Below are 13,252 nucleotides of genomic sequence, written 5' to 3'. Positions count from 1 at the left end.
TGTGTTAATTAGTAGAAATTTATAACTATTAATAACCAGTCGGTTGTTTATGGCTGCTGCAGTGGAAAGTTCGCATACTCCCACTAGTCAAGCTACAACTCCTCTCGTTCATATAAAATGCAAGCCTCATGACAGCTCAGTACATAGTTTAAAGGATAAACAGCTACCGTGGAGAAGTGTTGCCTGTTATACGTCGGCCATTTATTCCAGCATAAAGCCAGCAGCAAGAAAGAGTGAGCAGGAACCATTACAACGAGCTACGCCTTTATCTTCCTCTACAGCAGCAGTAAGTGACTCGTTCACACCTAGTTGTATGACCGCAAGAAAAACATAGCATACTTCTGTATTTCAAATCTCACAATAGAGACCCGTATTTTGATAAATTCTAGTGGAATAGCACAGGACATCATTGAGTAGTGCTAGTGAAATTGCACATGAATCACTATTAATTGTCACTGATCAACAATGTCCATTTATACTTTGCATTCTTTATATGTGATTATTCTTTATCACATTCCTCTCTCTATTACAGATGAGTTCGTATCGCATCAATCATCGTCGTGTTTCATCTCTCCCTCCGACTCCAGACCTGAGCAGGGACAATAGCGAAGACGATGATAGCGAATTAAGCATGGATGTGATGATGCTTGGACACGAAGAGGAGATGAATACCAGTCTAGCAGACGAATCAAACGTCTTCAGTGGAGCATACACAGCCACTCCTATCAACGTAACGGCTGCAAAGACAAATGAGGTTTCTTTTTTCATTGACGTAAGCAAACCTATTCTTATTTTTATACCTCCTCAATGTTTATAAGACTCAATGGCACTGCCTATTCTTTTCTGCAAATACTCATAAGACAATTATTAGACTTGTTTTATGACATTACTTGATGAACCAGTCAAGGAAATAGCTTTGTACATGCCAGCATGCCAGCAGACTACAAAGTATACTCCAATGTCGCATTATAGGGATGCTTTGAGCATTACCAATGGAGACAATGTGCCAAGCAGTCTAAATGCATTATTATAGCAAGACCAATTATAAATTTGCATGCAATTTGATGTACATGTGTATATGCCTGTTATCAAATTGTGTCCAGTCAAGGTTCTCAATACTGGACAATTGGTGATACAGGCCTGTTTTATTGTGAGGCCCTGTATAGGGGGACATGACCAGTAGTTAGCGGTGTTGTACTTAAACACTGTTCTATTTAAAATTGCTAAAAGTGAAGCCTAGAGAAAAGAGTGAGAGAGAAAGAGAGCAGAGAGTTATAGTCTACCCAACAAGTGATTGGAATAAGGATTCAAGATTCTGCTTGGTGTCACATTCAGATTGTAAGTCAATATTGCTTTTAGTTGAATCAATGAAAGTTGAGAATATGTATCAAGTGACCTGTACTATTGAACTTAAATACAAACTATAACACTTTCTCTTTGAATGAGTGTGGGCAAACAGAGGGGATATTTACCTAAGTGTGTCATAGCTTGTAACTTCAGTATATATACAGTTGCAAGGGACTTGCTGGTGGATGGGTAATACACATGACAGACCACCATGGCAGTCTGTTTCTAATTTATAAAAGACAATGAAATTCATTTCTTCTTTCTTTTGCCTCAGGTTGGTGAGCTACTCCATTCTCCTTCAACTAATCGTCGCTCTGTCTCTGTCTTTCAATTTGACGATTTTGAGGAATCACGACAAGAAGACTACAAGAACAGTAAGGATGATTCACACTGCACACTAGGATATAAACTAATTTGACACACACAGAGTCAATAGCGACCATAATTGACGACTTATTGTTTATTCATTGATGCCCTCAGCTGAGACTGATTGAGTTATGAATAGACTATGAATATATGAAGTCACGTCTCATTCCCTTGAATCAATCAAAATCATAGCCTATCCTTAACCACACATGCACTGGCCCTTTCTTGCTATCTACACAAACACACACTTTTTATCCATACTACAATGTGATATAATCCATGCATCATCATCCATCATTGTTATTACTCTTGCATTTAATTTTATTTTTATAGCCGAGTCTTCTCACAGTGAAGAAGGAAACATTTCAATATTGGGCAAGATGCACAATGCCTCATCATCAAGCACTGAATCACTAAGAGAAGGTAGGGTATACAAACACTTATTAATGTTAGCATTTATGTATGTGTCTTTTATAGATCAAAGGACTTGGGTACTCAACGAGCTCCTCCAAACGGAGCGTCGCTACGTTGCATCACTCGAGCTCATTCTCTCGGTTTTTCTCTCAAGCGTTGAGAAGATCATAGCACCGCGTGACCTCCGCCTCTTGTTCCCATGTCAATTGGAACCACTCATACTGCTTCATCGGGACCTCCTCTCTCGGCTAACAGAGAGGATCGAGGCATCCTCAAGATGGCAGGGAGTCGTAGGGGATGTTTTTGGACGCATCTGCACAGATCAAGAGGTATATAAGAGGGAAATGCTAGTATTGTATACATAGTTACACGTCCTTGCTCGTATTGATAGCCATTGTAATTGTGTTTGGCTGTTTACTTAGTGACCATGTTTCCTTCAATTGGAAAGGAGAGAGAGGAGGAGTACGTGAGAGGAAGGAAGAACTGTGCATGACTTGATATTATACCTACTTACCTTTAATTAGTGAAACTGTCAGTGTTCATGTTACCTCATCATAAACTCTCCCCTGCTTCAGGCACATTTGCCTTTCTCATTGCTGGAAAGGAAATTCAATAATAGCCTAAACAGTGTTAGTCTTAAATGGACATTATTGAGTAATAATTGATTATTATACAAGGAAAAATTCAAAGCTACTTCTCAATGAGGCATAGCCTTTTATTTCCTGCCCTGGCCTTTTGAATCATCTCTTTCTCAGTTTCTTCTCTCTCTCCCTCTATCTCTCTCTTTCCTTCAATATGTCATGTCCCTCTTTGATCTGTCTACAATCTACTCTACATGCAAGTGCATTTGTACATTAAAACTGATTGATCGAATTATGTTGGTCACAAACCAAACATTCCTTGCATTCTTATGTATATACTCTTGGCCTGTCCTCTAAAGTAAATTTGCACACACATAGTCAGTCACAACATAGTTAAATTCTTAGCAATTAAGGTAGTTTGAATACATACTTGAGGCACCAGTGACCCATTACAGGCAATTCAATGCCCATGTAGATTTAAAATAAGGCAAGTTTAAAGGAAATGAGTTTGATGAACTGAAGACTGATTTTAAAAGTGTAAAATAGAGAGAAAGGACAGCAAAAGGGACTTTGTGTGTATGTGTGTGTGTGTGTGCTTGCTTGCCCTATTTCAGGCTAGACTGATCTCTTAATGTGCCTATCTTTTGGGTTGTCAAGCCAACAAAGTTTGTTTATACAACAATTGAAATTGCCCATACATGATGACACGCAATAATACCTACATACAACACTTCCTGCCTTATAAGCTATAGCCATTACTATAGCCATTCACTTTTATGTGTCTGGGCATGTGTGTGGCACTTTTTTAATATCCTTCCATCCTTGCATGTGTGTGGTATCATTCAGCCTCATAGTGGATATGTTATAAGTAGCATGCGAATTTGTAGATTGTTGGCTAGCTATTATTTCATGATTGGGTAAATAATTATACTACGTCATCACAATCTTTACTAACACCTCTTTTGTCATTGTAGGGAGAGTTTGTGGCTCTATACAGTGCATACATGAATGAGTTCAAAATTGCACTCCAGACTTTGGTGCACTACGAAAAAACTTCGCAACTCTTTTGCAAGACAATTAGCGTAAGTTATCAGGAGAGAGAGGGAGAGGGAGGAGGGAGTGAAACATAATATGCTTAGATGACATGTACCTCTAAATATGGCTGAGTGGGAGGATAAGAGTGCAAAGGATAGAAGGGGGAGAAACATGAGCCATCCAGTGCATAAAGTGTAATAGTACACGTACATGTAATCAGACGTCTATCAGTCTCGGAGTGTATATAGAGCTTCTGTTTTGATTTACATGGCACAACAAGACAAGTATCCTACATTGTCCTCTTATATAATATGAAATAATGACTGCAAATTTTGAAGCATGCAAACCTGACTAATTACTGCTATTTCTTTTCATCTTAACAGGATTGCAGTCAGAGGCCTGAATGTGAGGGTCTAAGCTTGGCATCATTTCTCCTCACCCCAATCCAGAGGCTACCACGCTATGAGCTGCTATTGAAGGTATAACTCTTTCCTTACTTGCTCTCCTACTCATTGTTTATCATTGATGTGCATGATCAGGCTCCTGGAGCCATACCTGCAGTGTATAAATAAACCCTGAGCTTTATATACACTTACATGTACACTCAACAAAGCAATAGACACACACAATTACACTTCCACCCATTTTTGTTTACACTAATCCTCCCAACCGTTGCATCAGTGGATGAACTCCAACCCGTTCAACTGTATGTGAATGCACATGTGACAGGAACTTATAATACATGATACTAGCTTAGATAGAGAATGCTTGTCTCATGTATACTTATTTAAAACAGTACTTTTGTTCACATGTAAAGTGGTACTTTTCTTAGCCGCCCCCTGATTAATCACTTGTTGATATTGTAACATCAATGCTTTAATTGTGTTTAGGATGTGTTTTCTCAGCACCACACAAAAGCTTATCTCTCTCTCTTCTCTTCCCCTCTCTCTCTCTCTCTCTCTAGTCCTTATTGAAGCACACCTCACAGGATCATCCTGACTGCTATTATATTGAGTCAGCACTGAATGCACTTCACTCAAACCTAGTACTACTAGACCATTCAATACAAGTTTGTCAGCTAGCAAGTTCAATAAGAAAAGATGACAATAGAGGCAAAAGGTAAGTAGTATATCTATTCAAATTGCATCATTATTACTTTAATTTGTAATGTTCATCCTTCCCCCTCTCTCTCTCTTTGTTTAGAGGTAACAAGAAGACAAAAAGAAAGCCACCAAGACGCTACCACTCGCTCCGTTTCACTGAGAAAATCCGACGTCACTTCTCCCAGACAAACATCGATGACCTCACGTCTCCCTCTCACTCGCCTCCTCTACAGGAGAGGGTATACCAGTCAAGAGGGAACTCCGTTCTAGGGAAAAGCAGCCATCTTGCTCGCTCCGTAGCAAATCTTCTAGAAGAGAAAGTAAGAGAGAATAACAACAAAGATGACTTCGTGTGCATGTACATGTACAAACGATTAGATGTACTGATGTAATGTAGTACAAGATTATTCGGATGTAATATAAAGCATATGTCCTTAAAAGTAACTGAAGGTCAATTAGAGTGACAATACTGACAGCTGGAGTGTCTTCGTTGCTCTACTCATCCATCATAACGAGTATATACAGTGATTATTACTTCATTTGAACACACACACAACACAGACTTACTGTCAGACTTCCTAAGTGTTAAAGGGGGAGAGATTGTGTCAACACATCTATCAAATTACTAATCCAATTGTTTACTAGAATACACGACATTATTCAATGCATGTCAGCAAACCCACCTACCCTCCTCCCCCCTCTCTCTCTTCTCCCTTTCTCTGTTATTGACAGATGGTAGTCATACAAAAAATAACACCAATCACTTGTCTTCAAACACAACTCCATTGTCACACTACTACACTCTACCCTATCACTCTCTCCCCCTACGTATCCCTTTCCCACGTACATATTGTACTCTGCCATTATATCAATGTACCACTACCTCATCATTATTACTACACTCTCACACTTCACATTACAATATGTACATACATGCATGCATATTCACACATTATGCATATGTACATCTATTGCCTATTATTCTCACTCTCTCCCCCCCCCACTTTACTTTCCCATATACAATTACAATTATTACACACAGAGCGTGTGCTATATCAGAAAGCAATAAGTTACTATACGTCATTAATTTACGTGTTCACGGAAAATACACACCAGGAAATTAAGCTTCTCATTCTTGAGTCAAATGCGTAGTATCTCCTAGATATTAGGTGGGCAGTGAGTGACATAAGAATTGAATAAGCTGTTAGGAATATCAGAAGAGGCAACAGAGAGTCACTCTGTCTCTGTTATTTTAACTGATATGATAGTATTACACAGTAGAACAGCAAGTGTACATGTAGGAGTAGGTTGCAAATAGATATCTACACTGACATGTATACACAATAACTAACTAACTACCAATATGTTATTAATAATGACACAGGGTAATAATAAATTCTACTGCTACAGTGTTATCTAAGCATGTATCCTACATGTACTGAGAATGTCATTCATTACTTTCATCATGCTGTTCCTTTTCTTTATAGGATAAACATAAGGATGAGAATAAAGTCAATAATAGCTACCTAAATAGAGCCATTAGCTTCTCTGATGTACTCTTGCTTGGGTCTGATGATAAAGTGCTAGAGGAACAACCCACGTCATCAAATAAGACACTGATGTCCCATTCACCGTCTCTCATCAGTCACGACGACTCGATAGAAGAGGAGGAAGCAAGAGAGGGAGAGGAGGAGAGAGAGGAAGCACCAAGGAATATGATTCTAAACACTCAAAGAGCATCGATATATTCATCAAACTCAAGCACATCAGGTAACTAATGATAAAATAAGATAAATACTAGTATCCTTATGCGACATAAGCTAATAAATTTACAAGCTATGAGCAACGCATGCAAAATTTGTTTACTGACTAATAAAGGCTAAACTATTTTCTGATACATATCAATGCCCTTATGTGTGCTACACGCAGAAGAAATTTGAGTCACAAATTCTTGAGGACGAATGGTACACCTTACATGCAGCCACATGTAATGCAATAGCCTTTAGTTTAGTTGCAGGTGTACAAAATACATACTTTCACAATTCAATCAATTATCATTCCCTCCCTCACCCTCTCATTCCTTCAAAAACTCCTCTCTCTCTCTCTTTATTATTAGGATTCGATTCAATAGCAGGTGATTATAGTTACGGTCAAGATGACTCTGGCACACTCAAACACACATACCCCACTGCGCCTGCCCTTAGCTCGTACGGGAATGTCTCAACACTTAAACCATTACAATCCTTGAACAGCACTGATAGTGGGTACAGGGACGACAATAAACACCACCAGCCTCCTCCTCCTCCTCCTCCTTCTGCTCCAATGACCTCCAGTTCCTCAGTCTCTGCTCCTTCCTCTGAAAAAACTAAGACCAAGCTAAAAAAGAAAACTAGTTTCTCGGCTGCTTTGAAGGTACTCAAGAGAGCAACAAGCAAAGACATAACGTAAGTGACCATAGGAACTCATTGATGATCATTTAGCATTTCCTTCTTCTCTTTATAGACCCTCGTCATCACCTAAACCCAAGAGATCGCAAAGCATGGGCCACTTAAATAAGATAGAAATCGGAGAGCCGACAGATTTCAGACACATTGAACACAAAATAGGCAACAAGCACATCTCTGTAGTTCTATGAGGAATGACTACTGGACAAGCAATCACATTCCAACTGACTGGTTTATCAACACTCCAATACTTCACTTTATGATACATAATTATTGTTACTGTATTACTGTACTATATATATAAGTCTATGATCATTCACTATAATCACACTCTACTATTACTGTTTTTCTGTTTTCCTCTCTCTCTCTCTCTCTCATTGTATTAACAATCATTGTCAGGTGACACATATCATCAATAACAATACACACGCACAAACAACATTAACTGTATGAGATTCTTTATGTAAAGTATACCATAACAAGATAGCTCTGATGTTTTTTAAAGAAAATGACAGTTGTATTATTAATATTACTATTATTATCATTCACTGCATATACCATCGTGAAACAGAACTCGGCAGAAAAGAATAAAAGGCGTGTAGCCCCTACACACCACAAACATGCTTCTGGTATGTATATATACATGAAGAACAAATTAATACAAGGAATGCGTGTTAAGAGAGTGTAAAATTGATATCCACATGTACGTGTATAAATTAGCCTTACAGCAATGCATGTATGGGCAGATTATGCTATTAGGGCTGACACCTAAATACAAATGGTAGTAAAACGCATACATGTGTCAATAATATGTACATACATGTAAACGAATGCAATTATAGACTTGTGATTAAACAATGTACAGTGGATGTATATGTACGCGTACATGAATCAATTAGATTTATGTACAGCTGTGATTAATGACACTTTAACAAAAAGGGTCCATGTGTATATATTTGTGTATCTGTGATTAGTCAATACTTGTAAACCAATGCATTTATGTAGATTTGTAATGAATCTAATGCCAAGACGCTTAAGCAAAAAAGGTAATATGGTATATGCTGTATACATGAGAAAATACATGTACACATGTACATGTACTGATTAGAGGTGACTATATTCATGTGGTGGGTGCTCTATAGAATAACACTCTTATCAGAGTTTAGACAAAATATCCGAATACCTCAGTGGAAATAAATCAAATATCAGTCTAAATATTCATCCTCAAAATGTTATTGAAATATTAGTGTCAATATTTATTATTTTGAATGTCACACATATTGGAAGTAATAATAATAATGAGTGGGCATGTGCTTGCTACACTTATTTATAAATTCATGACAGAATATCTTCAGATTCATCTCTCACGACGGGAAGTCCCTTCTGTCGTAATAGCTCCTCTTTTCTCTTCTTCTCTTTCTCCCTCTTCTCGTTTTCTTGTCTCTGTGCCTCAATAATCTCCTCAATCGAGACCTTCTCCAGTTCCATGCTTTCTTCAAGTGATTTCTCCTTGAGAAAGAGAGTAAAGAATGATCCTCTTGTCCTTCCTCTCTCTCTCTCTCTCTAGTCTAGGGTAGGCTCACTATTTCTCCGCAGAGGACCATGTTTTCTCCTCTGACTAGAAATATTCCTCTAGGTATGTCTCCGTATTTCTTTCCGACATGAATGCGCTCAACAGTGTCTTGTAACAACAGATTCGCTACAAAGTAACAATAAGCAATTGAAACAGCAATAACAATGTTTAGTCCATTAAAAATGACTCCAAGAGAATTCGTATATTTTTTTCTGATACGAACATGTACATATACATGTTCTTATGTTGTGTAGCAAGTTTGAGCTGATTCTGATCAAAAATGGATTTTTTTATAAATTTTTAAAGTTATTCAAAAACCGAGCCAAAGTCCCTGTACTATAGTACAGGGTCTTTGGCCAAATTTCACCAAAAATGACTAGGAGAAAATTCTCCATTTTTATAATGTTTTCTGATGCATATACATGTTCTTATGTTGTGTAGCAAGTTTGAGCTGATTCCAATCAAAAATGGATTTTTTACAAATTTTTTAAGTTACTCAAAAACTGGGCCAAAGTCCCTGTACTATAGTACAGGGTCTTTGGCCAAATTTCACCAAAAATGACTAGGAAAAAATTCTCCATTTTTGTAATGTTTTCTGATGCATATGCATGTTCTTATATTGTGTAGCAAGTTTGAACTGATTCCGATCAAATTTGGATTTTTTACAAATTTTTAAAGTTACTCAAAAACCGGGCCAAAGTCCCTGTACTATAGTACAGGGTGTTTAGCCAAATTTCGCCAAAAATGGCTAGGAGAAAATTCTCCATTTTTATAATGTTTCCTGATGCATATACATGTTCTTATGTTGTGTAGCAAGTTTGAGCTGATTCCGATCAAAAATGGATTTTTTACAAATTTTTTAAGTTACTCAAAAACCGGGCCAAAGTCCTTGTATATAGTACAGGGTCTTTGGCCAAATTTCACCAAAAATGACTAGGAGAAAATTCTCCATTTTTGTAATGTTTTCTGATGCATATACATGTTCTTATGTTGTGTAGCAAGTTTGAACTGATTCCGATCAAATTTGAATTTTTTACAAATTTTTAAAGTTACTCAAAAACCGGGCCAAAGTCCCTGTACTATAGTACAGGGTGTTTAGCCAAATTTCGCCAAAAATGACTAGGAGAAAATTTTCCATTTTTATAAAATTTTATAATACATATACATGTGTCTCATGTTAATTTTTAATTTTGAGCTGATTCTCATCAAAATTGAATTTTTTTACAAATTTTTAAAGTTTCTCCAAAATTCACCATGGTGTGTATACATGTCATTGATAAACACTACTACAAAACTGAAACATACCAAATTGATCAATACTTCTGAGGTATCCTATCAATGTCCTCCCTCCTCTTAATACAACCAATATACGCTCTATAATAATTTAAAATCATAATTTTTATTATTTTTATAATTTCATTTCAAACATTTTAAGTATAAAGTAGCACTTTACAACTTACTGTCGACTTCTGCTATAAGACTGGCTGTTCCTGGTATGTATTTACCATCAAAACTGTCTTTTGCTTGAAGATCTGTCTGAACCCCATGCCCTTCCATGTTGCACGTAGGTGTGGTCAAGGGTGTGGTTATTGCTTAACCCACGTGCTACCACGTGGCATGGTTCTGCAGAAGGTGTGGCTGTACAAAATGGCGGATGTTTTGGTGAAGGAATTAGGTGTTGAGGATCTTTACGGGTTTTTAGAAGTACCAAGCGATGCCTCAAATAAAGAAGTAAGGAAATTAATTAGATACAATATCCTGTTTTACATTCATTGATAGATTACCAGTGGTTATCGTAAAAAGGCTCTACGATATCATCCCGACAAAAACCCAGATAATCCTTCAGCTGGTATGCATGTACATAATTATTTATTTATTTATTTATTATAGCTGATATGTTTCAGAAGCTTTCACGTATCTACAGTGTACTTAGTGATCCTGCAGCAAGAGTAAAAATAGGATTAGTATTACTCTTTATACTTTTAATTGCTATTTTATTTTTATTAGGCAGCATATGACAAGTGGCTCAAAGCTAAAGCACAAAATCAGAAACGAAACGAAGAGCTGAGTGCCAAGAGACGGAAAATGAAAGAAAGTAATTGAGTATTTTTGAGTGCATCACTCTTCTCTCTCTCTTTTAGGTTTGGAACGTAAAGAGAATGAGCATTACGATACTGTAGCAGCTGAATTTGAGGCCAAGAAACAAATACAAAAGGAGGTATGTATTAATTTATTTACTTCACTCCTGTCCTCATTTACTCAAAGATTGAGCGTCTAAGAGAAGACGGTTACAAATTGATACTGCGACAAGAAGAACTGCTCAAGGACACAACAAAACCAGAGAGCACTGGTACAAACAAGCACACTTTTTAATGATTATGTTTATCACAGATGAGGCTGTAATTCAAATCGAATGGAATGAAGATCAAGGTCCTTTTTCTGCAGGAGAACTTGATGCTGTTTTTAGTAAGGTACATATCTTGAGTGTTTCTGTTTATCAGTCTTATAATAATACAATTACATGTTTCTTTTAGTATGGACAGTGCATGATTGTGCCATCAAAAAAGAAGAGGAAGGCAGTTGTTTCATTTACAGAGGCAGCCAGTGCTGTAAGTTGAAATGAAAAGAAAGAGAAAGTGAAGTTGCAAAGGAGGAATTTTAAGATGAATGTTATACTAAAATTGTATGATAACCAAATGTTCTTACACAGATGAGAGCAATCAAAGATTTAAAGGAATCCTTTGGAATCACCTGGATATCAGGCAAACCCGAATCACTGATCGCATCAAGTTTTTCGCCTGATGATCGCAAGCGATCGTCTAGCATCAGGGATGAAATTAAACTGGAAGATCGCGAGGCTGATATCTTTGAACGCTTGAAAAAGAAATTTGATCATAGTTGATGTTCATATTTTTATTTTTAATTCTGATTAACTTTAAAAATTACTGCAAAGAGACAATTTTTGCCCTAGACTTCTTGTTATACACAAAAGTGACAAGCACAATAGTAGTCAAAAGACAAATCCTAGTGTAGTTTATAGTATTTACCAAGAGTGTTATACGCTTGTATTTCCTCAATAGCAGCATTAGAAATACTGCACACAGAAATTATAAAAGTGACACTTAAGTGCCAAGAATAAAATAGACTAAACCACAAGTTGATGCCCTAGTTCCATGATTATTTATTAGTTTAAGTCGTTTGTGGTTGCCTAATTGGTGTGTGAATCATGCATATAACACATGCATATATACTGCACGTATACATTGTAGCTTATCATTACTTGTATGGATCTCATTTCAGCAGGTCAAACCAATGGAAAAATTTACAGCAAAGGTGAGCTCCTGCATTTTAATTTATACCCATTTGTGTACTAACTCTTCCATTTTCTATAGATTATAATTGTTGTTCTTTTAGCCTTGGCTGTTGCTTATTGTCAAGAGAGTGAAGAAGATGCAGTTTACTATGTGACAGCTACTGGTAATGATTGCCCACTTCACACACAATGTCATTCCATTCAATACTACACCAATGTGTCTGACTGGGCAATTGACAGCATCACACTGATTTTCTTACCAGATGAACACATGCTTGAAGGATCCTTTTCAATAAAAGGAATGAGCCCTGTAATATTGAGAGGAGCCTCACAATCAGCAAATTATAGTAATCGATTAGCAACAATAAAGTGCAAATATGTATTCATCACTGATGTTTTTTCGCTATCTATTGATAATCTTAATTTCAATCATATTGAGTACAGTCACATACATCTTCGGGATATCTCATATGGAATCATTTCACAAACGTCGGCACAATTGCTAAATATCAAACAAGGGTATTACTTGACCATTCTTCAGTCTCAATTCATAGTGGATTATGGTTTAGGAGATGGGATATCCAGATCGAGCATTTATTTGGACAGTAGAACTGCTGTTATTGTCATAAATGAGACCCTCATTTCGACAGTCAATGGAAATTGCTTATGGCTTGTTGCTGATTTCTGTTTGGAGATCAAAGTCATGAACAGTCGCATGACATGCTCAAAAGGATTAAATATTCGGGCCACTGCTTCATGCCCAGCAGCTACAAGTATAGAATTTAACAATGCTACAATAGACAACAGCATGGAGGCTGCAAGATATTCTTACGAGGCTCAAATTGGAGTTACTTATAATGGCAATGTGAGTTTCACTGACATCAAACTGGTTAATGTAGGCCAATTAAGTTTAACTAGTGTTGGAACATTGTCCCTCTCAAGAGTATCGATTACAGACACATCCGGTGGCTTACAAATTGATAAATGTGGCCATGAAGTTAACTTATTTGATGTCTCTGTGATCAGTACCACCCATATTGGATTGTACATATCAAATTGCAACAGAGAAGGAAGCA

At 37.0% G+C, this 13,252-nt stretch overlaps 3 protein-coding genes across 4 annotated transcripts; 2 read left to right on the top strand and 1 right to left on the bottom strand.

The window, feature by feature from the left end:
• Positions 1 to 34: 34 nt before the first annotated feature.
• LOC109581833 (uncharacterized) lies at positions 35 to 7,822 on the top strand. Its single transcript, XM_019996260.1, has 12 exons — positions 35 to 286; positions 533 to 772; positions 1,622 to 1,721; positions 2,047 to 2,136; positions 2,191 to 2,456; positions 3,683 to 3,790; positions 4,127 to 4,222; positions 4,708 to 4,862; positions 4,947 to 5,166; positions 6,334 to 6,616; positions 6,963 to 7,290; positions 7,349 to 7,822. The coding sequence occupies exons 1-12, from the start codon at positions 50 to 52 to the stop codon at positions 7,479 to 7,481; spliced, it is 2,256 nt and encodes a 751-aa protein (XP_019851819.1). The 5' UTR covers positions 35 to 49; the 3' UTR covers positions 7,482 to 7,822.
• A 671-nt stretch (positions 7,823 to 8,493) lies between these two features.
• On the bottom strand, positions 8,494 to 10,444 carry LOC100642141 (U6 snRNA-associated Sm-like protein LSm1). The gene is made up of 4 exons (XM_003386495.3): positions 10,324 to 10,444; positions 10,169 to 10,237; positions 8,874 to 8,989; positions 8,494 to 8,799 (listed from the first exon to the last, which is right to left on the bottom strand). Exons 1-4 carry the CDS (start codon positions 10,418 to 10,420, stop codon positions 8,626 to 8,628), a joined length of 456 nt encoding a protein of 151 aa, XP_003386543.1. The 5' UTR covers positions 10,421 to 10,444; the 3' UTR covers positions 8,494 to 8,625.
• Positions 10,387 to 11,837, top strand: LOC100642014 (dnaJ homolog subfamily C member 17-like). Of its 2 annotated transcripts, none has more exons than XM_003386494.2 (9): positions 10,387 to 10,594; positions 10,643 to 10,712; positions 10,754 to 10,812; positions 10,871 to 10,958; positions 11,005 to 11,081; positions 11,129 to 11,213; positions 11,255 to 11,334; positions 11,398 to 11,472; positions 11,574 to 11,837. In XM_003386494.2, exons 1-9 carry the CDS (start codon positions 10,409 to 10,411, stop codon positions 11,763 to 11,765), a joined length of 912 nt encoding a protein of 303 aa, XP_003386542.2. In that variant the 5' UTR covers positions 10,387 to 10,408; the 3' UTR covers positions 11,766 to 11,837. The 2 variants fall into 2 exon arrangements, with proteins under 2 accessions (XP_003386542.2, XP_019851815.1); XM_019996256.1 differs by having other exon boundaries at positions 10,487 to 10,594; positions 10,768 to 10,812.
• The last annotated feature ends 1,415 nt before the right edge of the window (positions 11,838 to 13,252 follow it).

This window comes from Amphimedon queenslandica, unplaced genomic scaffold, assembly GCF_000090795.2.
Source record: "Amphimedon queenslandica unplaced genomic scaffold, v1.1 AMPQUscaffold_13416, whole genome shotgun sequence".
NCBI lineage: Eukaryota > Metazoa > Porifera > Demospongiae > Haplosclerida > Niphatidae > Amphimedon > Amphimedon queenslandica.
This window is presented reverse-complemented; position numbering and strand designations above follow the sequence as displayed.